A 27,014-nucleotide genomic window follows, 5' to 3' on the forward strand; every position below is an offset into this window, starting at 1 on the left:
ATAAAGTGTCCAGTTTCCTGTTATTATATGAGTACTGTACAGTCATGGGACACATACAGTCACAAGTGGCACAGATTCGTGTGAATGACAATAATTTTCGAAGGAGCATTTGTTGACCTTTTTCACTGGCTAATCATCTTCCTTTTCTTTCTCTGTTGCTGGACGGATGATCTCTTTTTCACATTTTCCGTGTTCTTTACTTGCTGTTTTGTTTCTCTCATGATTTCTCCCTCCATTCACTTACATTTCTTCATTACTGTTCCTCTTTCCTGGTTCTCTCCATGTTTTTAATCTTCCTCTTTCTCAGTCTTCTCTCTGTTCGGCTTACGACGTCCTGCAGTGTAACCTGCGGCCGGTTGGGGCCGTGGTCGGGGCCTTGCTCATGCTGGAGTGCACAGAACCAAAGCAGAAGGAAGGAAAGGTGGAGGGTGACAGGGAGAAAGAGACTGAGGTCAAGAAGCTTATCGCTGAGTCCACTCAGACTCCGTCCCCTTCCTGGCAAATATGGGATCTGATTGGCTCAAGTCTGCTACACGTTTTTTGTCTGGTGGTGCTGTTTCTGGCCTACAGCTGGAGTGAATTTAAATAACATACATACACAAAAGCAGACAGCACAGCACAGTACAGTACAGTATATATACATACTGTTATTGTTTTTGGCTTTAGAAAGCACATTTTGAATTGGGATGTTTAAAAAAGTTGGTCTTTAATGTGAGTCTTTTAAGCATTAAAGGAAATACTGTAGGTTGACGATGTTGTTTTGTAATTCAAGCATTTTACTAACACTTGATTCGCATCCTGACTTGGCTATGGTGAAACCATACATAATACATAACACAAATGAAGCAAAATGAAAACTTTTTTGAATAACATGCGCTTCTTAAAACAAAAAGAGATTCTGAGGTACAAACACAAAGATCCCCTTGTGTGTTTGGGGAGTACTACTGATATTAGTATGGATATACAGTATTTATATTTTTGTCCTTGGTTAATGTTAATAAAGCGATTGTTAAAGACTTAGTGAAGTTGGAGGTGCACTGAGCACTTTAATAAGAAATTAAAATGGCTATTCTCACTTTCTATTCTGTGAAAATGCAGAAAGTTGATTTTCAGCAGTCGTAATACTGAACAAATGCAATTGTCATACTGTGATTATATCATATTCATATTTATTAATATATTACTGTATATTAATCAGCATCCGCATGACAAAAAAGTGATAGAGGGTATGCACATGACGTCACCGTCGAAGAGGGGGACTGCGGTTACGGCCACTGAGTGGCAAAAGACAGAGCGGCAGCATTTGAGTACAGTGTGACATCGGCGAAAACGCGTCAAAATTGGAAAAAGCTGTTGTGCGATAGACTGTACTAACAAATAAACAAGATTTCTGAGCGATTGTTTTACAGACTGCCAAAAAACACAGAAAGTTGAAGTAAATAGATTGTTCATGCCAACATCCACTTACCACAAGTTGACAAGTTGCTAGAGTCACTATCAAGCAGAGGTTTTACTTTCTACTTAAAAGTATTTTTCAAGTATTTGTATTTTATTTGTGTTTTTCTTTGGAAAACATACATTCCAAAGCATATGATCATAATTTTTACTGTATTACATTTCATAAATAATAGGTTGTTGTTTTACATTTAATATTTAAGTACATTAACATACTTTTACTCAAGTAAAAGTACACAATTTTAATGTAATTAGGTATTAAATAAATTTTAATATGCAATTTTAAAGAATACACTGTATGATTCAGATGGTTGGAAAATGTAACTAATGTAACTAAGTATTGTCCACCTCTGCTATCAAGTCCAACTAAATTCAATTTAAGCTGATAATAGTCAGTTTTACTGGCACCCGCTATGGAAACCAGCCATTTTGTTGAACGTTTGCCACTCAACAGGGCAAGTTCCTGTGTGGTCATGTGGAAAAGTGACTTCAATGCATACCCTCTATACAAACAGATACGACAGTGATTAGCAATATATTGTATATATACAGCAAACAAGCACACTTTAGGTCTATTTCACAAAAACTATGTCCATTAAAGGGACACTCCACTTTGAAAATAGGCTCATTTTCCAGCTACGAGGCATTTGATTTTTGCAGTTTTGGAGTCCATTCGGCCGGTCTCCGGGTCTGGCGGCGCCACTTTTGGCGTGGCTTGGCATGGTCCATTGGATCGGATTGGACCATTGGCATCGCGCTCGAGAGTGACCAAAGAGTTTCAATAAGTTTAAATGTATTATTTAAAACTTGACTAGTTCTGTAATGTTATTACGCAGCCCCCAAAAATTTATTTTCGGGCAGTGCATAATATCACTACGCCTGCTGCAGCCATGTTACGGCAGCAAAGTCCTTGATTATTACACCAGTTTGAGAGTGTAGTTCCTAGCCATACTGGCCTAGAAAATTGCAAATTTAAATTTTCTGTCTGTCTTAGTACATGATGTAACTACAGAAGAGTCAAGTTTTAAATAGAAAAATATTTTTTGGTTATTTTTGAGTGCGATGCTGGTGGTCTTGTCGGATTTGGTGGATTGTGCTGGGCTGTGCTGGGGGTGGTGCCGCGGGACTCGGAGATCGGCTGAATGGATTCCGGAACGGTGGAAATCAGGTGTTTCAGTCTAGGGGAGCTGAAAAATGAGCCTATTTTTTAAAAAAGTGGAGTGTCCCTTTAAAGCAAAACAACAGCTTTGCTTTGCACTGCGGGTTTATGTGGATATGTAAAATTTATGATTAAAAATATGAATCATTAGGGCTAATTAATCTGTTGGATGTAAAAAATCAGAAACGGTCACAAACCAGCACATCTTTGCAATCTCCAGAATGTAATTATAGCTCCTGCACATTGTAAATTATTATTACTTTGTTTTTTCTTGCAAAGAAAGTGGTCGGAATAATGAATCTTTCATTTCCTGAATTTTAGTAAAGCAGAAGTACACAGAGAGAGAACTCAATCAAATCTTAATGAATGTAATAAACATTCAACAGACGAATCCAAATAAATTAAAAGGGTCTGGATAAGAAGATCTTGCATATGAGGTGGTTCTTTTAAATATGATTCTAGCAGATTTTATCACTTTAGAGTAATTAATGTAGTGGTTATTTGTAATTAAGTCCAGTTGCTTTCTGCTGTTATCTGCAGATGTGTATAAAACATCAGTGTGTAGGTCTTTCTTCAATGGATGATTTTCTCTTTTAAATGGATCGTCTGATTGGGTTTAAGGTTCATCTCATGTCAAATAAAATAAATATATGAACGGGTGGAAAGGAGCAGTTTGGAAATGAGCAGACAGTAATGATTTCACTGGGAGCTTTTGACATCACTTCCTTGTTGCATACTTTGACCTATATCAATCGAATCACAGCAGTCTGCAGCTATATTTGATTCTGCTTTCATCTTCCAGTTAGATAAAAAGTAATATTGACTGTTCATGACATTTCAAATAGGGAAAACATTTTCTTAGTATTTTTTCCCGAAAGCTTTCAGAGGCAAAACAGTTTATGTACAGCTTAAATGTTACATTTAGCAGCATGACTTTCCGTAAGCCTCTGTTCTCTAATGGTTGCGCTGGACTTTTTGACCCTTTTGGTGTTAAATCATGTTTAGTGCTGCTTTGCTAATGGACTTTGTAAGGCTTTGTTGTTTGTATGACCTTGTAAATGAAAAGTAATAAATGTACAGTTTGGGTTGCTTTTCTTATCTGTGTGGTTCAGTTTTGTAAACACATATTTCAGTTTTAGAAAAGAAAATGAGTGTGTTTAGGCCTGATAGTTGTTTAAAATGTGGTTTTATTGACATTGCTGCTATATAAGGTGAGTCTTTTATTACAAAGAGCAATAGACTTCAAGGATTAGTCCATTTTCTTCCAGATAATTTACTCACCACCATGTCATCCAAAATGTTGATGTCTTTCTTTGTTCGGTCGAGAGAAAGGTGTGTTTTTTGAGGAAAACATTCCAGGATTTTTCTCATTTTAATGGACCCAATACTTAACAGTTTTAATGCAGTTTAAATTGCAGTTTCAACGCAGCTTCAAAGGACTCTTAACAATCCCGATTGTCATTTTTGGCAAGAAAAATAAAAAATATGCACTTTTGAAACCACAACTTCTCGTCTTCCTCTGGTCCTGTGGCGCGCCGGCGCGACCTCACGTAATACGTCATCACGTCAAGAGGTCATGGAGGACGTATGCGAAACTATGCCCCAGTGTTTACAAGTATGGAGAAAGAGGACCGTTCCAACGTTGTTGTATGTCGAATGATACTAATTAATGTCTTTGTGTCAGTTTATTGTTTAAAATGGTCCGCAAATGTGCGTTTCATTTATGTAACATGTGACCTTTCCACGTCATTACGCAATTACGTAAGGTCGCGCTGGCGCGTCACAAGACCGGAGGAAGACGAGAAGTTGTGGTTTAAAAGTGCATATTTTTCATTTTTCTTGCCAAAAATGACAATCGTTGCGCTAGATAAGACCCTTATGTCTCGTTTGGGATCATTTAGAGTCCTTTGAAACTGCAATTTTAAACTGCACAAAAACTGCTAAGTATTGGGGTCCATTGAAATGAGAGTAATCCTGGAATGTTTTCTTCAGAAAACGTGGTTTCTTCGCGACTGAACAAGGAAAGACATCAACATTTGGGATGACATGGTGATGAGTAAATGATCTAGATTTTTTATTTTTAAGAAAATTAACTAATCTTTTAAATAACATCTTGAGCATATTATAAAAATGAACCTAAAAAAAATTAATATCAGTATCCTGGACAGGGTTTAAAATAATCCAGGACTAGGTTTTAGTTATAAGTTATTTTTACAAAAGCATTACATGTGTGCCTCTTAAGACAAAACAACAGCAATGATATATGTCAAGATATTTCAATGCAATTCAAACATGCATTTTAGTCAGGGACTAGGATAAGCCCTAGTTTATTTTAAAATTTTTGTAAATCATAATTTATTAAATTCTTGACGTTTCATGGTTCTGTGGAAACCTTTTCTCTCATCTCTGCTGTTTTTCATGCTTTTTAATTTGTCCTCTTTGTGAATCTCTCTGTCCAGGATAAGTTATGTCTGCCTCATCATATTCTGGAGGGGAAGGGGCTCATCAAAGTTGGCATCACTGTCCAAGCTTTGCTAGATGAGACTTCAACCATACAGACACTCTTCCCATAAGTCGCACACGTACACAAGCATCTACACAGCTAACTGACATGTACACAACACAAACACTCCTAACTGTGGATGAATATGCACCTGTTGCTAGCTGACCTCTACCAACTATATATTTCTATTATAATTTTTGATCCTCAACTACAGGTAAACGTCGGTGTTTTCCATTTTATAATATAAAATATATACAATTTTGATATGATATTACTGTTTCACAGGCTGTAATCTTGTATCCAAAATTAGCTTAAAACTTGAGTTATGAAATGTATTTAATACACATATATTTATTAAACTGTTAGTTGAGAGATGTACACAATTAGAAAAAAGACAGTATTTTTCTGATTTTATATATATTTACATTATATTACACATTTTGTGTGTTTGTTTAGTTTTATTGGCACTACAGTTGTCTACCAGAGTCTGGGTGTTAAACACTCGCCCTCCCAGTGTCTTTAAATACTGTATGACATTTGTAAAATATTTTTTTTTAAACATTTTTTTGGGAGACATTGATGTTCAGTCTCAGGGGAGAGGTGTGCCTCACTAGTTTCATTAAGTCTTCTGCTTGCCTATTAGCCAGGTATTTATCCACTAAGTATGTCTCTCTGTGTGTGTGTATGTGCAGTTGAAAGCAACATACCCAACTAATGTTTTCATTTGTATGTGTACAATTGTGAGAAAAATACCATATCGTCAGTAATTCCTTTTGTGAGAGAACGAGAGCACATGTTTGCACTTTTTTATGTTTGTTTGTATGCAAGGACGTTTTTTAACTTTGTTCTACCTGTGTGTATTTGCTTACGTAAAGCTTGATGTCCAAAGTTTCAGCTCCAAACAGATACATACATGAATCGAAACAAAACCTGAAGATTATTTGACAGTTGCCAAAATTTTCATATAAAAAACTGATGTTTAAAAACAAGATCCACAAACATAATTATTTTATACAGGTCTAAATAAGTTTTATTTGTTAAGGGTTTGTAATGTAATAATGGTGTGTTGTAATATAAAAATGGACAGGACATGTATATTTGATGTGCATATTTCAGTGAGAATACTTGTTCTTTTTTAAACCTAAGCACAATTTAATAAATTGTCGAAAAATAAACAAAAAAACTTTTTTCACAAAAAGAATCACTTGGCTGTAATTTGGGTATTCATAAAAATAAATCAAAATCCTGTAGTTTTAAATAAAAATACTTTCTCAAAGGTTATCTCGACTGCATAATTACTAATAAAACCTTACACTGTTCTTAAAGGAAAACACCACCGTTTTTCAATATTTTACTGCATGCCGAGGTTAAAGTGCTGCAAACTAAGTGCTCTTCCGACATACAATATGTTCTCATTTTTATCCGCTTTAAAAAACCGCCACGTTTTATTTTGTGCCACCATACTTATTCGTGTAACTACTCTTTGTAACAGTCTTTAAAGGGGACAGAGAATGAAAAACCATTTTTACCTTGTCTTTGTTGAATAATGGTAGTCTACCCACATTCACGAACATACAAAAAGTGCTAGACATTCTAAACATCTCAGTCTCACAGAAATTCCTCTTTTAGAAATGTCAGCCAGAAAACGGCCCAATCTGAAAAACTGATGCTTATGACATCACAGGCATCTAACTGCCCCTCCACTTTAAAATAATTGGCTACATTTTTTGAGTGGCAGCAAAGTCAGCCAATCAGTAATGAGATTGCAAGTTAAGCCAGTAGGGGGAGCCAAATAGGTGCAAAACCACTTGTTTAAAATCCCCCACCCTAATAGAGCTATCTGAGAGAGGTTTTTAGGAAGCTTCTAAGGCATTACAGACCCAAACAAAAACATTTTTGTCTACGTCACATCGCAGAACAAGGATAAATACCCCGTTCAATCATTCTATGTCACCTTTAAATAGGGAAAACATGGGGTGTTTGGTGGCTTCTAAATTCATCCCTGTTTGGATCCTAAGGAATGAATGGGGCTAGGCTACATGCTAACACATTCACAACGTGCTGTACAAAGATAAAGTGCACGCATTGAAAAAAGATCGGTATGTATTATTATTCTAAGTTGAGGTAAGAACATAGTAAAATATTGAAAACTGTGGTGTTTTCCTTTATGAGTGTCAAGTAAATTTCTATAATTACACAATGAGAAGTAGAGGTGCACCAATATGAAATTTTTCCACCAATACCTGATTATTTAGACTGATATCTGACGATATTTTGGTATTTATATTTTACATAAACCTGTCAAATAAATAGAAATAAAAAATTCTACCATGGAAATGGAAGAAGTGCAGAGAATTTAGAGACATCTGAAAAATACTTACATTTAAGTGGAGAGCATTTTAGTCTTTACATCGGTTTACTTAGGGGCCAGTCACACCAAAAGCGTTTATGGCAGTTGCAGGCGCCTTTTTTGAATGATATTCTATGGGCAGGGCGCGTTTACGTCATTCGTGTCTTTCCATTGTCCAATCGAATGAGGGGAGAGGCGGGCCTTACGTTGTGGTGAGGGAAGTTTACAGTTGCTTTGAAGAACCGGACTCCACTCGCTCACTCTCTCCTGTGTGTTTGTGCACATCTCACCCTCAAACAAGGTCAGAGTAAGCGCCCTCTTTTTAAAGTTTCTGCTATGACAGTTAACAGCAAAAGAGCGCTCACGCTTCAATATTTGATTGACAAGACATCTGACTCCGTGGTTGCTTGGCAATATGAAAAGCCGGGTCGCACTGCTCTTTTTTTTTTTAAAGGCAGTGCATCGCGCCTTGCGTTTGCAAGCGTTTAAAGCGCTTTTGGTGTGACTGGCCCCTTAGGAGGCGTACACACCAAACACAAATTTAATGTTTTGCGCTAGAAGATTACATACAAAGTCAAAGCAAAGATGCAAATTTGCGCAAGGCGATGCGAACTTCCGTGCAAGTTGAAAAAATGTAATATTTGCCTGACCAACTTTAAATCCAGCGAGTTATATTGAGTGAGGAATGCAATGCGAATACACACTTCGTGTTTGGTCTGTATTTCCCTATTATATATTTAAACCAACCTCTTTAAATCTTTTATATACATGCTCAAAACAAAAATACTTTTATTTCTCAGCAGAATTTCAGATGTCTTTGAATTTGATCTCTTGTCTGAATGCTGCTTAAAATGTAATCGTTCTGTATAAAATCCTGCTGTATGTTTTGAGAAATTCTTTTCCTGTGACATTTCATTTTAAAAGTTTATGGACTGTGGTTTATTAAAACGCAAGATCACAACAATTTTTATTGTTGTAAAACATACATTTGGTAAGAGTTTAAATACAGATTTGTTTTTTTGAAATGACAGCGTTTGCACTTTATGTATTTGGGACTGTTTTTTGGCAACTGGCAAATAGTAATATAGTATTTATATTTCAGTATTTGGAGAAACTAAAATATATCAGCTGATCGAATCACTGTAATGTGTGATAAAAAATATCACAAAATGGGATCCAAATCTTTTCCTGCTGAATGTTATGTTGCTATTTTGTCTTTCTTCATCTTAATGTAAAAGAAAGAAGTCTTGTACTACACACTTTTTTGTAATTCAATTTTTATAAGTAAGAATTATTTTTTCATGTCTTTTCAATGCTTGGGATTTTCTGATGTACTATATTTTACCCCTTTGTAATTCTGTGAAGTTTTAAAGTGCCTGTACAGTAATGTGTAATGCATGTCACTCCACCTTTTGCCTTAACCTCTGTAAATACGGTTTATTTGTACCAGCTTTTACCAGTAAATACTTTCACGTTCAAAGACTAGTTTGTTTCTTTAATATTAAAGGTATTCTAAAAACAGCAAGATTCACAACCAAAACTCTTTATTTATAGACACAGAAAAGGTCTCTACAGCTAAACATCACCTTGCTCGTGACGAAATGGAAAATCCAGGGGGCTGCACTGAAATCTGACGATAGCAAACCAGTCAATATAACAATGTCATTTCCAAATCCAAAAGGCACAAAGGGCTGTCTGTCACAATCCAGCTGCAGCAGTTTCAAGCGTTCAGATACTTGGCGTGATGCTTGATGTGATCATTGATGAAGGAGAAGATGAAAAAGTAGCTGTGATCATAACCCTGAGACGACAAAAGAAAAACTCTTGAATAAAACTTATCCTAATGGCTCAAAGAGTGACATCTTAATCCTGAAAATTAGTTCATATTTTTTGGTTGTATTGATCATCATTTTACGGTTTTTGAAAAACTATTATTTTTTATAAAACTATTATTTTGATGTTGTTATGAGACAAATGCTGAGGCATGTTGCAAACACAATAGGCTCAGATAACTGCATAAAGTGTTTTCAATCAAGTCCTAAATATTAGGTGGTTCATCATAGGCTAGTTCAGTACCGACCTGCTGAAGACGGAAATCAACTGGAATTTTCTTCTTTGAACAGGCAGCAATCAGATTGTCAGGAAGTAGCTGACTGGCAGACAAGAACTGGTCATCGCGGCCTTGATCAATCAGAATATCCAGATCAGGACCGGAGTATGATTCAGACAATACTGTAGCATCATATGCCTGCGGAGTGACAGAGGAACGCAATAAATTCAAAAGGATTTGTGATGCTGGTTGAGTGTTGTGTGCCAATATTCAATGAAACATAAAACAAATTATTATCCATTGTTAGATGCATAAACATTTTATAATATTTCCTTACCTCCCAAGTGGATTTATCAGGTCCAAGATAGCCAGTAAAAGCTTTCTGTCCCCATGCACATTGCATTGGGTTACAGATGGGGGCAAATGCTGAGACAGACTGTTTTGGAAGATTACATGCAATAAAAGAAAGTAAGTTCATTGAATATTTAAATTGTAAACTACTATATTTATATATTTAAGCAGTGCATGCTGTGTTTATGTCCCTGGAGCTTAACTGGTAAAGCATTGTGCGAGCAATGCAAAGGTCATGGCTTTCCCAGGAAACACACATACTAATAAAAAAATGTAAAGCTTAAATGCAATGTAAGTCGCTTTGGATAAAAGCATCTGCCAAATGTATAAATGTAAATGGTGACATGCCTTATATTTCCCAGGGTTCTTTAGGGCACAGATGAGAGCTCCGTGACCACCCATGGAGTGTCCAAAGACGGACATTTTCTCTGGATCAGCAGGGAAGTTGGAATTTATCAGTTGCGGAAGCTGAGAACAGGAAAAGGTTACAAAGGAAATGAGCAAGAGACGCAAGTGTTTAAGATCTAAATGTTTAAGGAAAACAAGGAGGGCCTATTTGTATATACCACTGTGTTGCAGATACAGCTGTGTTACAGCTGTAGGCCTTTTCCGTACATAAAGGCTTTAAACATTGTCTTAAACTTTATACAGCACAATTGTGTTGCATTTGAAAATATTTTATTTCTCCACAAGTGAGGTTTTAAAATAGAGCTAAAATGTCCATTAAAGACACACCTCCTCAGTGACATACGAGTACATGCGGTAGTTGGTCTTCCAGGGTTCCTGAGTGGCATTGACATAGAAACCTGCACCTGTTCCAAAATCCCAGCTTTCATCCTCTCCTTCAACGTTGCATCCACCTGATGAGACCAAAAAAATCTCATTCCAGAGCATGTCCTTACTTAGAACAAGCTGCTTAAAGGGACCTTCCACTTTTTTTTGAAAATATGCTCACTTTCCAGCTCCCCCTGAGTTAAACACCTGATATCCATTCAGCTGATCTCCGGGTCCGGCGGTACCACATCCAGCATAACTCAGCACAATCCAATGAATCTGATCAGACCATCAGCATTGCCCCAAAAAACAACCTGAAAGTTTGGATATTTTTCCTAACTTACGACTCTTCTGCAGTTATATCATCTATTAAGACCGACAGAAATTTAAAGTTGCGATTTTCTAGGCAGAAATGGCTAAGAACTATACTCTCAAACTGGCGTAATAATCAAGGACATTGCTGATGTAACTGCCTGAAAATAGTCCCCTGCTATTAAAAGTAACCAAGGGGACTATTTTCGGGCACTGCGTAATATCACTATGCCTGCTGCAGCCATGTTACATCAGCAAAGTTACTGATTATAACGCCAGTTTGACAATATAGTTCCTAACCATATCGGCCTAGAAAATTGCAGCATTTAATTTTCCACCGGAACTACAGAAGAGTCAAGTTTTAAATAGGAAAAATATCCAAACTCTTTGGTTATTCTTTAGCGCGATGCTAATGGTCTAATCAGATTCAATGGATTATGCTAAGCTATGCTAAAAGTGCTAGCGCCAGACCCTACGATCAGTTGAATGGATTCCAAAATGATAAGAATCAATTGTTTAACTCTAGGGGAGCTGGAAAATGAACATATTTTCAAAAAAGTGGAATGTCCCTTTAAAATATGCAATTTTGTTAGCTTTATTACTATGGATCATAAAGTAACAACAGTTAGGACTGTAGTAGAACTAAATCAACAATAATCTCTGGTTTATTTTATCTTACTGCAGTACAAATTTAAATCAAGTAATATAAGTTTACATAACCCATAACCTATCATTAACCTTTGGTCAAAAAATAGCCTGGAAAATTGGAGCCGGGGAAAAAGTCTAGCCATTGCCATAAGGTATTCAGAGAAAATGCTGTTTGATTCTCAGTGGAGACTTTTGTTTGTTTATCTGTATATGTTGCACTAATGATATCAATTCACGAGAGACCTCAGCCCTAGGATCCATTCTGATCCAGAATATTAGTTTTTGATCAATGGATCTTGGGGACTAGAACAGGTACCTCATTAAAAAAGTGTAATCTCTCCTGAGACATACCCACAGGACTGTTAATGTTCAGACTGCTTACGTGGACTGGTGTCTGGTGCTACTATGATGAGTCCCTGCTCAGAGGCTGCCTGTTGGCTCCCTGCTTTAGTGATGAAATTCTGCTCCGTGCAGGTCAAACCTGAAAAACAATGACATTTTTATATAGCCTATTTTAAATATCATTCTTAGACAATATAAAAAATACTAGTAAGTACAGCAATATTAGCAGTTTTACGCATTTGTATGTACTCGTATTGTACATTATAAAAGGAAAAACGTATATCCTGCCAGTTGTTATTATGCTCTTCCATCAGGGTTTATTTTGCAATAACAATCAATCGTATGTACATTACACGTTATTATACGACTACTTTCCACATGGGTAAATTATTGAACAAAATATTAATTTAGAATATTTTATTAGCTCTTTAGTAGCAAATTTAAAACTTGCACGAGAAACGAGACAGCGGAGCAATACATTAAACATACAAGTAGTTCCGGTCAAGGTGACTCGCAGTACCCGGATGAGTGGTGTGTTATCCGTTTGAGTGGCGGTTATCAGGGATAACAGACCTCGTAATGTCGCGACTAACTAACCAGAACCAAGCATTCAAGGGAATCACGTTAAATTCTTAATTAAAAATCTCACAACGTTACATTATTACCACAAGATAATGAGAATCGGTCAAACCTGAAAGCCAGTATAACACTGGGCATTTGGAGCTTTCTGCCTTGGGAGGAAGGTAAATGGCAAACTTCATTTTGCATTTCAACTCGGTGCTGTAAAAGAATTTTAAGTTAAAGGTGAATATTTAATTCGGGTGTTTTGATAAACAAAAAAACTATGTCTTACCTGTCGTGCTCGAACACTTTCTGATATCCACCGCAGCATTTATTAGTTGAAACTTCAGTCAGCGCCATTTCACCGTTAACTAAGAAAATCAAAGTTCAGAAGTCTACTCGGTTCTACTTCAAGCGGCGATGCGCAAACCAATCGGTTCATGACATCAAGGTTCCACGAGAGCACACGATTCGACTCGCTCTCGCGGTATTTTGAGATCATGAACCGATCGATCTGAGCAGTGCCGTATGAAGTCGAACATGCATGCCTTTTGCAACATTTTGTTGAACCGACTCACAATCAAGTAAACTCTGGTCAACATTTTCAACAAATGATTCATTTTAACCATCTGGACGCAGAATGTTGCAGTCTGCGCGTGCGCTTTGCAGTGGCCTGCCAAACTGAAAGCAGTGTGTCCAACAACAGCAGATAAATATCCTGTCTGCCACGTGAAAGCGTCACAATGACCATAAAAGCAACAAAACCCGGGTTAAAGAATGCGTTTTATGGAGCTTCTGTGTAACAGCCATTCATTCAGGATACTGAACGATATTATTTTGGACCACTTACCCGTTGCAGCTAAAGATTCAGAGTTCAACGCGGCGTCAGGGAACGTACATAAAGCCACGCCCCCATACGTTTTCTCGTACAGTCTACTTTTTGGCCAAACGGGGGAGCTCGTGCGATAGGCTCGGTGCCTCTCTATTTTGACAAAACTTGCTCGTGAGAACACAGCCATGAAAAACTAAACTGAAATTTTAGGACCAGTTATTTTTAGTAGAGTGATTATTTGATTTCTTTTTATTAGTTTGTTTTTTTAAGGTTGTGCCGTGACATACTGATGACAAGTTGTAACATTTGTCCCTAATCACATATTTTTCCTCTGACAACCACATCCTACACCATGCAAGTATTTATCATTATATGACCTCTCCTCTATCCGAGGTACTTATCATTATGGGGCTCATGAACTTCATTGTGGTGTCCTTCAGTTCAAACTGATTTCTGTGATTCACAAAACACTCAGTATAATTCAATGCCAGCTTCCTCTGTACTGCATGTTAAATATGATCAGGATGAAATGACAAACTGCATGGAAACATTATCACATCCAGCATCAAAAACAGTAATAGTCTTCAACAGAAATACATGCAGAGGAAAATACATTAGCATCCCCTGTTAAAGACAAACCTGGGCAGTTTAGTCAATTACTAGAGCCCTGAAGAAAATGTACAGATAATAACAACACAAAATCAATCATTCAATCTCTCTATCCATTATTTAGAAATAAACTTTAGAGTCAAATGTTTTTCTCATGTCAGTTAAGACATGAAAGTTGAAATGTCAAATATTTTGGCAACAAATAGGCTACACCCCAGCAAAAACTTACTTGTTTATTATTATTATTATTTTATTAACTAGATCATGTCTGATCTACTGTAATTATGCCATGTTTATCCACATTATTGTGTCATCCAGTCCCATATATACATCATTGAATGGTCCTTCATGATACTGTTGTCTGTAGTAAAACTAGCATATTGTTAATGAGATCCACATATGCAGCAGATGCCGATATTCACCAAATATATATCTGGTTCCCAAAGGCACTTACCAATGACTCACACATAATATGAGAGCGCGAAGTCTAGCTGAAAGGGAACTTGATCACACGTCCATTGGTGTGACTCATGAGAAACGTCTGAATGGCTTGCTGATTTGAAAAGCGTAATAATACTCTCAATGTTCGCACATTAGACAACAGATTAAGCACAAATAATAAGATGAAGTGAGCCATAATCAACCTCTGAATCAGAAATTATGTTTTATAATCAAAAGCAGTTTAGACTCATTTGTTACTATTTTAGCTTAAGTACATACCAGTGTTTAAGAGGAACAAAGAGAGTACGATTTGCAGCTATTGTAAAAAAAAGCTATCAAATTTTTATTTCGATTTTTTTATCACGGCCAATGAAATGAAAACGTGACAGTGCTTCCACTGATAAACCATTTCACACTGAGTCATGACCTCCACTCGAGCAATTTCCAAATGTTCTGTTTTGAATCTGTAGGGGTGTTATTTTCTTGGCACTATCGAAAAAATATGAAGAAGCATAGCTATGTGCACAAAGCGGCCAAATGGCCTTGAATGCACATAAATCCTCCACAGATCTCAGATTTTAAAACGTGCCCTGGAATTATGATGCTTTTATGGTGCGGCCTAGATTACAGCTTTAAAAACCAATAAAGTACTTTTGAAATTGTAACCCTATAGCAGAGGCGGCAGGAGGTCGGAATAGATGCAGGACAATATTGCTTCAGGTTCCTGGAAATATGTTGCATTTGGCAGTTTACTATGAGCAAGTGAGTTTAGGTAAAACACATAATGCTATAAATTGTATGTGCTTAAATGGAATTTTTAAGTGTTCGTAGTTGCCAAGGTTGCTTTAGATCAGACCAAGCTCCCTATGTAGTATTTATTGCGCTGATGTGCTGAGTGTACTCTTTCAAAATATTTATGCTTCAGTGGGAGCCAAGTGCTTACACGGGGAAACAAAAATAAGTTCTATCAGAGTATCATATCATAGCTTGGCTCATAAATATTAATTAGGTGATGTAAGAGCCGTCTAGTAATCCTTGCTGTATCAGTTTATATAATAAATAATAAATAGCTTATTTTCCAGAAAAGTGGAAAATGTAGAAATGTTTTCTTAGTTCAAACTTGCTATTCGTGGTGCTGAATAAAACCCATTTTAGGTATATGAAACTTGAAAACTTTAGTGAAAAGTAAATGTGCACCTGTAAAGTCGGACTTGCTGAACAGGAAGCAGCAAACGCTTCACGTCATAGCTGTGATCTTTAAAAAGCTCAGCTGAGTTTAACTGCCAATTTCTGTCTGGTCCAGAGGCTGAGATCATTTCATCTACCTGTCAGTCTAAAAGCAATTTAAAGGCAGCTATGAAAAGGAGAAAAATTTTGGCTGCAATGCATGTGGTGATTTTGCCATTTTATCTGCAGTAATGTTTTTTGCTTTTGTTCCTGTATTCATTTACATGCCCATTTGGCACATGCCTTTATCCATAGCAACTTAACCCTAATAAGTCCCTTGGGGTCAATCTTACCCCACGCCACTTTTCTTTAGTTTAAAATCATGGTTCCTTTTATCTCAGTGGTATAAGATTTTGTGACTTATCTAGATTATTTGTCAAGATTCATATAAAAAACTGGGCTTGATTCCGTCGTTCTAAAGAGGTGTAAAAAAAATCACCAAAAGAAGCCCTTTGGGGGTAAAAATGAGCCCAATTGAAATAAATGGGAAATGCAAAAAAAAAAAAAATTTCTTCTTATTTGTCAAAAAAAATCCATGCATCCAGAATAAATCTGAAAATTTTAACACAGAAAGGTAGTCCTGGTACTAGAGCACAAATGCAATATAGAAACGACATGCTCAATCACGCACAAACAGACACACATAAACACACAAAGGTATGACTGCCACAGAGAGCACTTTTTACAGAATTTGGCAAAAAAAAAAAAACAGTCACAGATGCAAAACAAAGATGTAAAATACTCACACAGATGTGCGCACACACATACGCACACATACACACGCACACACACACACATGCACAAACACACACTCTCACACACACAAAGACACAATTAAAACTTACACACACATAAAGACAGACAGACACACACACACACACACATAAAGACAAATGCGTGCGCGCACACACACAGACACACACACACACTTGCATTCATTCAAATTTCTGTGGCATTTGGTAAAAACCGACATTTCAAAACGCATAAAAAACTTTTACTATTTGAAATAATATTTATTTTTAATGTCCTTTCTAATGTTTATATAAACATAAATTCACAAAATGTTTCACTAAAGTATTGATGTTGAGCAGTTTGCCACATCCAGTAAAATGAATGGGTCTTATTTTTATTAGGGTTTACAGGTAAGCTTATGGTGTAGTTGAGGAATTGAGTGGTAAACAGGTACAAAAATACTTTGTCTAAATCTCCCAAAACACAACATTAATGTATAGATGGGAAGTAAACAAAAAAATGATATATTATTTGTATCATTAAAAATGTATATATTTTTTGTAATCACTCTTTTAATCTCTGGGGTCATTTTTACCCCCAAGTCGTATACAGGAAAATCGGGGCTTATGAGGGTTAAAGTACATTTAAGCTATGCATTTTATCAGTGTGCATGTGTCATTCCTGGAAATCAAATCCATGACCTTTGCGTTGCCAACGCAATGCTCTATCAACTGAGCTACAGGATCACGTCTTGTATTTAGTGCCATCGTTTTAATGAGACTTCCACGTATCACACAGGTGATTTATTAATTAGGATTATAGAGGTGATATGACATATGTGAATAATTTAGCATCAGCTCAGAACAGGGTTTAGGAGAAACCTGGAAAATACATGAAAGGAGTGTCAAACAGAGTTCATACTCTTCTCATGCCAATCTCTCTCTCCTCTCTCTCTCTCTCTCTCTCTCTCTCTCTCTCTCTCTCTCTCGCGCGCGCGCGCGCGCGCACGCACGCACGTACACACTCATTCTCTTTTTCTGTCTTTTTTTACACTCTCTCATTTTCAAGCAACTGTGACAGTTGGCATTTCATGGTTAAAGTTCAAAGAACTTTGCATCAAGCTTTACTTTCCATCTCTCTCTTTCCCTATCTCCTTCTCTCTATCTCTCTTTCCCTCTTTCCATCTCTCTCCCTACCTCTCTCTCTTTCTCTCTTTCACACACACACACAAACACATGCTTCAGTATTCAGGACGATGCTCTCACACGTCTATAGGTGGGTGTAGTATTTAGACAAGACCCTCAGGCACGAAGCTTGACGTGTTTACACAGCTTTTTTCATAATTGATTTAAATCACTTTAAGATATGGCTTACGTGTATGTTGGTTTGTTTGCATACTTTGAGAGCTCCGTGAAATGAAGGCAATGAATTTATTTAAAAATAAATGTAAAATGCCCTTAAGGTTATTAAATGTTATAGATTGCGCAAAAAGAAAATGCAACCCACGCGACTTCTGATTCCCACCAGCGGCTGCTGCACCTTGCTGATTACAAATCGTGCAGGTGCCAGTCATACCATAAAACCTTCATGAGACAACCCACACACAGATTAAAATGCGTACACACACTTCAAACATGCACAAACACTCACACAGACTGACACTTGGTGGTAAGCTAGTAAATGCTCAAGTGATTCACAGCCAAGCCACAAGCACCTTACACTCAGAAAAAAAATGGTACAAAGCTGTCATTGGGACGATACCCCATTTAAAGGTCCTAAAGTTTAACAATTAGGTACAAATATATTTGGTACCAGGCGGTATGTACCTTTGAGGTACTATGCACTCTTTTAAGTACAACAGTGTACTTTTTCAAAGGATACCTTCCCAAGGACAGCTTCTGTAGGCCTACCTTTATTTCTGAGAATGAAAACACAACACCTAATTAAAGTAACACTTTAGTAATGAGACCTGTTATGCTTTTAAAAAGTTTGCATGTCATTAGCATGTATTAATACTGATAAAGCATATATTAATGACCATTTAGCAACTTTATCCCTTAATCCTACCCCATACATAAACCTAAACATACACTGCTAACTCGCAAAGTATTGATAAGCAGTATGATTTTTTTTATTGAGGCAAAATCTGTAGTTAATGATAAATATGTGTTCCCCATACTGAAATGTAAACCTACTATTTTATCATAACCAATAAATAAATACAGGAACTTTTAGAATTAAAGGAATAGTCTACTCATTTTCAATTTTAAAATATGTTATTACCTTAACTAAGAATTGTTGATACATCCCTCTATCATCTGTGTGCGTGCACGTAAGCGCTGGAGCACGCTGCAACGCTTCGATAGCATTTAGCTTAGCCCCATTCATTCAATGGTACCATTTAGAGATAAAGTTAGAAGTGACCAAACACATCAACGTTTTTCCTATTTAAGACGAGTAGTTATACGAGCAAGTTTGGTGGTATACAAAATAAAACGTAGCGCTTTTCTAAGCGGATTTAAAAGAGGAACTATATTTTATGGCGTAATAGCACTTTTGGGAGTACTTTGACTGGCCTGAAAAGTCCGCTCCCCTTCTCCCTCTCATATTGGGAGAGGGAGGGTGTTACTGCGCCGAGTCGAAGTACTCCCAAAAGTGCTATTACGCCATAAAATATAGTTCCTCTTTTAAATCCGTTTAGAAAAGCGCTACGTTTTATTTTGTACCACCAAACTTGCTCGTATAACTACTCGTCTTAAATAGGAAAAACGTTGATGTGTTTGGTCACTTCTAACTTTATCTCTAAATGGTACCATTGAATGAATGGGGCTAAGCTAAATGCTATCGAAGCGTCGCAGCGCGCTCCAGCGCTTACGTGCACGCACACAGATGATAGAGGGATGTATCAACAATTCTTAGTTAAGGTAATAACATATTTTATTATTGAAAATGAGTAGACTATTCCTTTAAAAAATACAGCGGGGAAAATAAGTATTTGACACATCAGCATTTTTATCCGTAAGGGGATTTCTAAGTGGGCTATTGACAAAAACATTTCCACCAGATGTAGCCATCAAGCCAAATATTGAATTCATACGAAGAAATCAGAACATTTAAGTATACAAGTTGAGTCATAATAAATAAAGTGAAATGACACAATAAGTATTGAACACATGAAGAGAACAAGGTGCAAAATGGCATAAAACCCCAGGAGATCACCTGAAATCTGTCAGTATTGAGAGAGAAACCCTGTCCCCTATCAGTACTAATTGATATCAGCTGCTTTAGTCCTAATTGATGGCCTATAAAGGCTTCTCATTAGGAGGCACACAGGAAAGAGTTCATGATAGGTAAAAGAACTCTCTCAAGATCTTTGTAATCTTATCATTGAAAAGCATTTTGATGGGAATGGTTATAGGCGCATTTCCAGAATGATGAATGTTCCTGTGAGCACTGTGGGGGCCATTATCCGGAAATTGAAAGAGGATTACTTCACCATAAACCGGCCACGATCAGGTGCTCCAGGCAGGATCCCTGTCTGAGGAGTCCAAAGAATAATCAGGAGAGCCAAGAACCACTCGGGCAGAACCTTACCCTACTGAAAAATCCAGCTAAGACCAGCATAAGCTGGTGAGCTGGTTTTAGCTTGTCTTCAGCTTGGTTTTAGCTGGTTTTGCTGGTATAGGAAGCTGGTTTTGCTGGTGTAGCAAGCTGGTCTAGCTGTGTTTTGGTCACATTTTTAGCTGGTCTAGCTGGACTTAGCTGGTCAGGCTGGAATACCAGCTGGCCCACCAGCATGACCAGCTTTGTCAGGCTGGGAGGACCAACGTAAACCACCTTAAACCAGCTAAAACCAGCTACCAGCTTATGCTGGTTTTAACTGGATTTTTCAGTAGGGTAGGAAGACCTTGCATCAGCAGGTATTGTTGTTTCAAAGAAAACTATAAGCAATGCACTGAACTGCCATGGCATCCATGCACGCTCACTACGCAAGACTCCATTGCTGAACAAAAAGGATGTTGAGGCTTGGTTAAAGTTTACAAAAGAGCATTTGGAGAAGCCTGTGGATTATTGAGAGACTATAGTATGGTGAGATGAAAGCAAAATTACACTTTTTGGCAGTCATTCTACACACCATGTTTGCAGAAGAAATGGCACTGCCCACCACACCAAGAACACCATACCAACAGTTAAGTTTGGGAGTGGACGCATCATGGTTTTGGGCTGATTTTTGGCAAGGGATACTGGCAGACTTCATATTATTGAAGGCAGGATGAATGGAAATGCACCAGGACATTCTGGATAAAAATCTTCTGCCATCTACCAGAAAACTGAAAATGAAAAGAGAGTGGACATTTCAACAAGACAATGACCCCAAACACAAGGCCAAGGAAACAATGTGGTTTCAAATATAGAAAATCAAGTTGCTTGAATGGCCCAGTCAATGACCTGACGTAAATCCCATAGAAAATCTTTGGAGAGAACTAAAGATCAAAGTTCATAAAAGAGGCCCAAGAAACCTTCAAGATTTAAAGACCATTTCTGTGGAAGAATGGACCAGAATCACTCTTGAGCAATGCAGACGACTGGTCTCTCCATGCAAGAGGCCTCTAGAAGCTGTAATCACCAACAAAGGCTTTTCTACAAAGTATTAAATAAAGTGTGTTTAATACTTATTCCCTGTGTCATTTCACTTTATTTATTATGACTCAACTTGTATACTTAAATGTTCTGATTTCTTTGTATGAATTCAATATTTGGCTTGATGGCTACATCTAGTGGAAATTTGTGTCAATATCCTACTTAGAAATCCCCTTATGGATAAAAATGCTACAGCAAAAAACAATACAGCAAAAAAGTGACATAAAAAAGACAAAATGCTCTTTGTAAATCATGCTATGATTACACACATCATCAGGCTTTATGTAGTTCATGGCTCCTTAAGCAAAAGAGGGACATACCCTAGTTTTTAATTAAGATATTTGTCATTCATGTCTCAAATCTTTTAAACCATTTTTGTATTTACAAGTACTGTTGGAACTGTAAGTCATATGTTAACACTTTACAATAAGGTTGTATTTGTTAAAATTAGTTAATGCATTAGCGAACATAAACGATGAACAACACTTCTACTGTATTTATTCATCTTAGTTTATGTTCATTTCAGCATTTACTACTACAAATTAAAAGTTTTAACTGTAAACATTAGTTAACACAATGACATGGACAACTGTATTGGCTAACTAACATTAACAAAGATTATTAATTGTAAAATATATTACTTATTGTTAATTCATGTTAGCTAAAAGCTTATTAATGCCACCTCTGATAAATTTAATAAGATTAATAACCAAATGCTCTCATCAAATGGTAAATGGTAAATGGACTGTATTTATATAGCGCTTTTAACAGACCTGTGGCCATCCAAAGCGCTTTACAATTAGCCTCACATTCACCCATTCACGCGCACATTCATACACCGACGGCGGTGTCAGCCATGCAAGGCGCCAGCCAGCTCGTCGGGAGCATCTGGGGTTAGGTGTCTTGCTCAAGGACACTTCGACACTTGGTCCGGTGGAGCCGGGGATTGAACCACCAACCTTCCGGTTTGTAGACAACCTACATGAACCACTGAGCCACTGCCGAAAGTATTGAATACTTTCACTTCTAATCCACTTAATTTAATTCTGGACTCAGGCCATTCATTGTTGGCAGAATCTATTTAGAGTCTAATAAAAAATGCTAATTTACAAGACAGCATGTCAGATATACTTAAGAGGGTTTTGCATACAAGCTCTTCAAATATTTCTTTGTGTTTTTGTTTTTTCACATTTTCTCACTTTTTGCTCAAACCTATTCTGATGATTCAGATGGCTTGTTTAAGCCTGTGGGTGAATTGCAATGTAATATGACCTAATCCTACAATTGATGCTATAACAAACCATTCATTTATATTCATAATTAAATCAATGACTCAGGGGAGACCTTGAATGATACAAATGCTTTCATCTCTGTAACCTCTGTTACCTCGAGCTCTACTGTAAAATGGGGAAGATGGACTTACTTTTCTCATATTTTCGTACATCTTTAGCAATACAGCACCATGACGGTCATGTAATTTAAATGGTGGCACAAGCTTAATGTTTCACTCTGGAAATAATTTCTGCAACATTAATTTCAAACGTGCAACTTTTGCACTTTTTTATTGATTCACCTTGAGTTACACAGGAGGGATTGTGCACTGTTGCTGAATGTAAATCACTGTCTTGGCCACTCATAATAGAGACAGGTTATTATGACTATTCAGGTCAAGCACTGATTTAACATTTGATACTTAGTATGATAAATACAAAGGCAGAAAACAAAAACAACCTTAAAGAACAGTGAGTCCTGAAGTCAAAATGTTTATGTACACCTGTAGTGGTCTGGCTGGTACAATATAATTTTCTGATATGTTGGAAAAAGGGCACTGCACATATAAACATATTAGCCAGGTATAATTATCCACTCAGATACAGAGATGAGTCATTCACTGTCTGCAAACAAATTTATGACTGTCACCATAACAACAACAACACAGCTTTCAATTCTGATGAAAGAATCAAAAATAGATCAGACGTTTTCACAAAGTGAAAAGATCTCAACCTGATGCTTTTCCTAAGATTCAATGACGTTCCAGAGATTTCTGTGTGGAAGTACATTTTCCCAAACTAGGAACCTATGTTCTTTTAAAAACTTTATATCCGACAAAAGCAAGTGTTATGACTGAATCGACCCCTATTCAATCAATATAAGTGGGACACTAAAATGGGGTCTTTATCTTTAAAATTGTTTTTGATGGGTCCAAATTGCAATGTGCATGGTTTTCATTTTGAGAGAAATAAACTTTAAAGCAACACTATGTAGTTTTTTTACCTTTAAATAATGTCTCTAAAATTATTTCAGTGATAGAACAACTTTTAACTGGAAAATTGTACTGTTGCTGCAACCTGAGCAGCCTCCTAGCTGCTACAAGCACACTCTGAAAGTGGCGGAGGAGGGTAGGAAACACAACCCCGCTCCTCCCCCTGCCTGCAGAAGAGTGTCTGATACCAGGCACTGTTGTGCTTTTCAACCACATGGGGGAGCTGTAAGTCATTTTTACATCGAAACTGCATAGTGTTGCTTTAAGGAAAAAACTTTCAACACTATTATTTTTCTGTGAACTCTTAAAGTCAGTGTGTGAGTCAGAAAACAACATTTAGAAAACCAAATGTTATCTTGGTATTATAGTTTAAAGTGTGTGCACGTTGTAGACATTAAATGAATTGCTTTTGTGCTTTGGGAGACAGTTTCTGTCTGCATTCATTTAATATAAATGTTTGCTTTTGTGACAAACCAACCACATAAGTCAAGTTATATGAATGAGACAGCATCGAAATCCTTTGACGCAATACAAAACGTTACATCACAAGGTTTACCCAATTTTATCAAGACTTATTTTTCAAAAACCAGACAATGTAAACAAAACATCACTGAGCTTCAATACAGTAAGTCTAGAGTCTACCTTCTTAAATATAAAGTGCTACATAAAAAACTAAACATTTGGACATCATAACATCTTACTCAACATTTATATACAATTTCATAACTCAAGGGATTTTATTCCTTCGTTCCAAATCACCCAACTCAAAAGATCAGTTTAGACAAAAGTATCCATGCTGGTCCAAGCTGGCTTATGATGGTTAGTTCTCGAATCATCATGCTGTACCAGCCAAACATACTGTAGCTGGAGCTGGTTGGTCAGCATGATCTTTACACATCAAACTAGTTATGATGCACACCAACATCCCATCATGGGTACTACAACATATGCTGGTGAAAACCTATGCTGATCTTTTGAGTTGGGCAGATGATGAGGTCAGGTGAGATGAGGTCTTTGATGTCCCAGTGATAAAGTTCGGGGGCCGTAATGCCATTTGTTTGTCAGTGTAGGATATTGATATCCTTTAGACCTTGTTGCCAATGTAAGCTGCTTTCTTTAGAGGTAATGTGGAGATAAGCCAAACATAGAATAAATAAAACAGAAGAAAATCATATCATTGTATGTCCAATCTGGGATTAAGGTTGACATTCTGTGAGTTTGTAGATTGAATTCACATGCAACTAACACTCTCGTTTTTGTTGCTGTTGGACAGATGGTGGTGTTTATTGGACCGAGGCAGCGAGAAATCTCCATTTCCTATTGATCCGGTGAGTGGCAGGTGTGTGGACTGATATGCCAGTGGTGGAATGGTGTTGACCAGAATTAGCTGCAGCGGTTTCCTCTCCTCGTGAAACTGACATCGGATGTATCTGGCAAAGGCTGAACGGTAAGTCTTGTTGAAGAGCGTGTAGACCAGGGGATTGACAGCAGAGGACAGGTAACCCACCCACACAAAGACATTCAGCAGTCTATTCATGACATCACCGTCGCATGCCATTGGCTCACAAACCACCGCCAAAACGTTAGTGATGAAAAACGGAGACCACATTACCACAAACAAGAAAAAGACCACACCCAGAACTTTAGAGGCCTTCTGCTCATTATTGATTGACTGCATGCCATGGCGTCCAAAGGGAGGAGTCGTTACCCCGGACTCCACCCCCGTCTCGCGACTTATTGATTGCCGAAAAATTAGTTTTTTCTCAGAAGGGGAGAACGCAGGGCCAGGAAGAAAGTTTAGGGTAAACCCAGCACTCCATCTGGGCCTGGGAACCAGCTGGTCTAAACAGAGCGTAGTCTCGCTCTGCAGAGCACTGATAGTCAGGAAGTAGGTCACTACCATAATGATCAATGGCACAAAGAAGGCCACAAAGGAGCCAATCAACACAAAGGAGTTGTCAGTCAATAGGCAGCTGCCATCTTTGAAAACTTTGGTGTGATCTCTCAGACCCAGCACTGGGATTGGCATAGAGATCCCCGCAGAAAAAGGCAGACACTGATTAATTAAGAGGAAATTTTAAGAGGCAAAGAAACCAAAAAATGAGGACAGATGAGATGAGACTTTTTTCTTAATGCAAAAGCAGTAAAGTTGTTACATTAAATACATATATGTTAGTCCATAATAAACCATAATTCAGGGATGCAAACTTGTCACCTTTCGGCGAAATTCGCAGTTTTTGATCCAAAATAGGTCATTCTTGTGATTCGTCTAGATCCGATGAGTTTTTAAAAATGAGGGGTGAGGGGGGTCTGGGACATGGTAGCAGTAAATGAAATTATGAAAATCATGTCCAGCTATTGTGGTAACGATGTCAAATTACTAGCCAGTTTGGCGGGTTATGTTTTACAATTTATAGCCACCTCATTTGCTGCCGAAGTTTAAGCAGTCTGCAGATTGAGTGCACACACTTAACTCGTAGTATTTTCTCATTTGAGTTTACGCGCCCACGTCACGTTGCTGTGCGCATGGTCATAAAGCTTAACATTTGTTCACGCACCGCAGTTTTAAGTTAAGTGATTTTAAGCCGTTGACAACAGTGCTATATGCGCTATATACCTGTTTCTGTTTAAGAGGAGCGTGCAAGCCGTTTATCCGCTTCTCATTAAGCTTGTGAGTATTTTGCCGTTGTATTAGCCTTAAATGCATACACGCGTCGAAATTCCCATCTTTTGCAAGTATCCTCATAAACACGAACATTTAGGTCTTAAGAGAAGGTAAACAACTAAAACAGAAAATGCATGTGTTAACAGTATAGTAGATCCAGACTTCAGTCTAAAAGGGGAAGTTATCCAGTTTTACTCCTGTCTGTCAATCTTGTTAATCAAACAGCATTGAGAGAAAATCTCTCACTGCTCTTAACTAAATCACTTTTCTACCTTTAATAAGATTTGTACGTCGAATTGTACACAAGTTTGATTCGAGTTGCTCGTTCAGGGTTTATATTCATATACTGTATTATTAGAGCTTTGACTGTGATCAGAACAAACCCTGAATTATGTTTATGTGTACTACTAAATAATAATAAAAATACAAATTTCTGTAACACTGTTGAGTTGTGCTACACTGCTGATGCAGCTTGTGATGCATTCGGAAGTAAATGATGATGGAGATTAATCATAAAGTATATTTATTAACTTGCTGCTGTTGACACATCATTCTCATGGTCAGAGCAGCTCTACATACATGCAGAGATGAACACACACACACACACACACACTGATCTACCGTAACCCACAGGGGACAAACATTAACGCGAACGCGTTTTACATAGCTTACACTTTGGTGCCCTCTTGTGACCACTCACATGCACAACACAGAACAACCGAGGAAATTATAAACATGTTTAACAAACACTTTACAAAAAGGTTGTATTTGTTCACATTAGTAAATGCATTATGAACAAAAAATGAACATTATATTGTATATAAGCATTCATTAATTCTTGTTTATGTAATTACAGTTATTGATGTTAGTAATTGATGTTGCATTAACTATGCTAACAGGTTCAAATTTGATTTAAATTAAAATGCTAAAATCATATATATATATATATATATATATATATATATATATATATATATGTGAGCGCTTGTGTCTTTGTCACCTTTTTCACCCCTGATGAGTTTGCACCCCTGATAATTGCTATAGTAAATTACTTGCAGTATACAGCAGTGGCGGACGGTGACTTCTTTTTTCGAGGCCT

At 37.2% G+C, this 27,014-nt stretch overlaps 3 protein-coding genes across 12 annotated transcripts in view; 1 reads left to right on the forward strand and 2 right to left on the reverse strand.

Annotated features, from left to right (window-relative positions):
- lrch1 (leucine-rich repeats and calponin homology (CH) domain containing 1) overlaps nt 1-8,947 on the forward strand; it is a 70,789-nt gene extending 61,842 nt beyond the window's left edge. For 7 of the 9 annotated variants that reach the window (XM_073855165.1, XM_055215713.2, XM_055215712.2 and 4 more), the window contains one exon: nt 308-3,712. In XM_073855165.1, coding sequence (XP_073711266.1) covers nt 308-589 — 282 coding nt within the window. In that variant the 3' untranslated portion in view covers nt 590-3,712. Of the gene's footprint in view, nt 1-307; nt 3,713-5,073 lie in introns of those variants that run through there. The other 2 variants (XM_055215716.2, XM_055215718.2) reach the window with 1 other exon arrangement.
- A 47-nt stretch (nt 8,948-8,994) lies between these two features.
- Nucleotides 8,995-13,473, reverse strand: esd (esterase D/formylglutathione hydrolase). Of its 2 annotated transcripts, none has more exons than XM_055215719.2 (9): nt 13,356-13,473; nt 12,798-12,876; nt 12,636-12,724; nt 11,985-12,083; nt 10,604-10,728; nt 10,217-10,336; nt 9,855-9,953; nt 9,548-9,715; nt 8,995-9,268 (listed from the first exon to the last, which is right to left on the reverse strand). In XM_055215719.2, the coding sequence occupies exons 2-9, from the start codon at nt 12,863-12,865 to the stop codon at nt 9,188-9,190; spliced, it is 849 nt and encodes a 282-aa protein (XP_055071694.1). In that variant the 5' UTR covers nt 12,866-12,876; nt 13,356-13,473; the 3' UTR covers nt 8,995-9,187. The 2 variants fall into 2 exon arrangements, with proteins under 2 accessions (XP_055071694.1, XP_055071695.1); XM_055215720.2 differs by lacking the exon at nt 13,356-13,473 and adding an exon at nt 13,084-13,239.
- Nucleotides 13,474-22,546: 9,073 nt separating this feature from the next.
- htr2aa (5-hydroxytryptamine (serotonin) receptor 2A, genome duplicate a) overlaps nt 22,547-27,014 on the reverse strand; it is a 32,788-nt gene continuing 28,320 nt past the window's right edge. Inside the window, exon 3 of the mRNA XM_073855167.1 lies at nt 22,547-25,296. Coding sequence (XP_073711268.1) covers nt 24,482-25,296 — 815 coding nt within the window. The 3' untranslated portion in view covers nt 22,547-24,481. The remainder of the gene's footprint in view (nt 25,297-27,014) is intronic.

Source organism: Misgurnus anguillicaudatus, chromosome 17 (genome assembly GCF_027580225.2).
Source record: "Misgurnus anguillicaudatus chromosome 17, ASM2758022v2, whole genome shotgun sequence".
In the NCBI taxonomy this organism is placed as follows: Eukaryota; Metazoa; Chordata; class Actinopteri; order Cypriniformes; family Cobitidae; genus Misgurnus; species Misgurnus anguillicaudatus.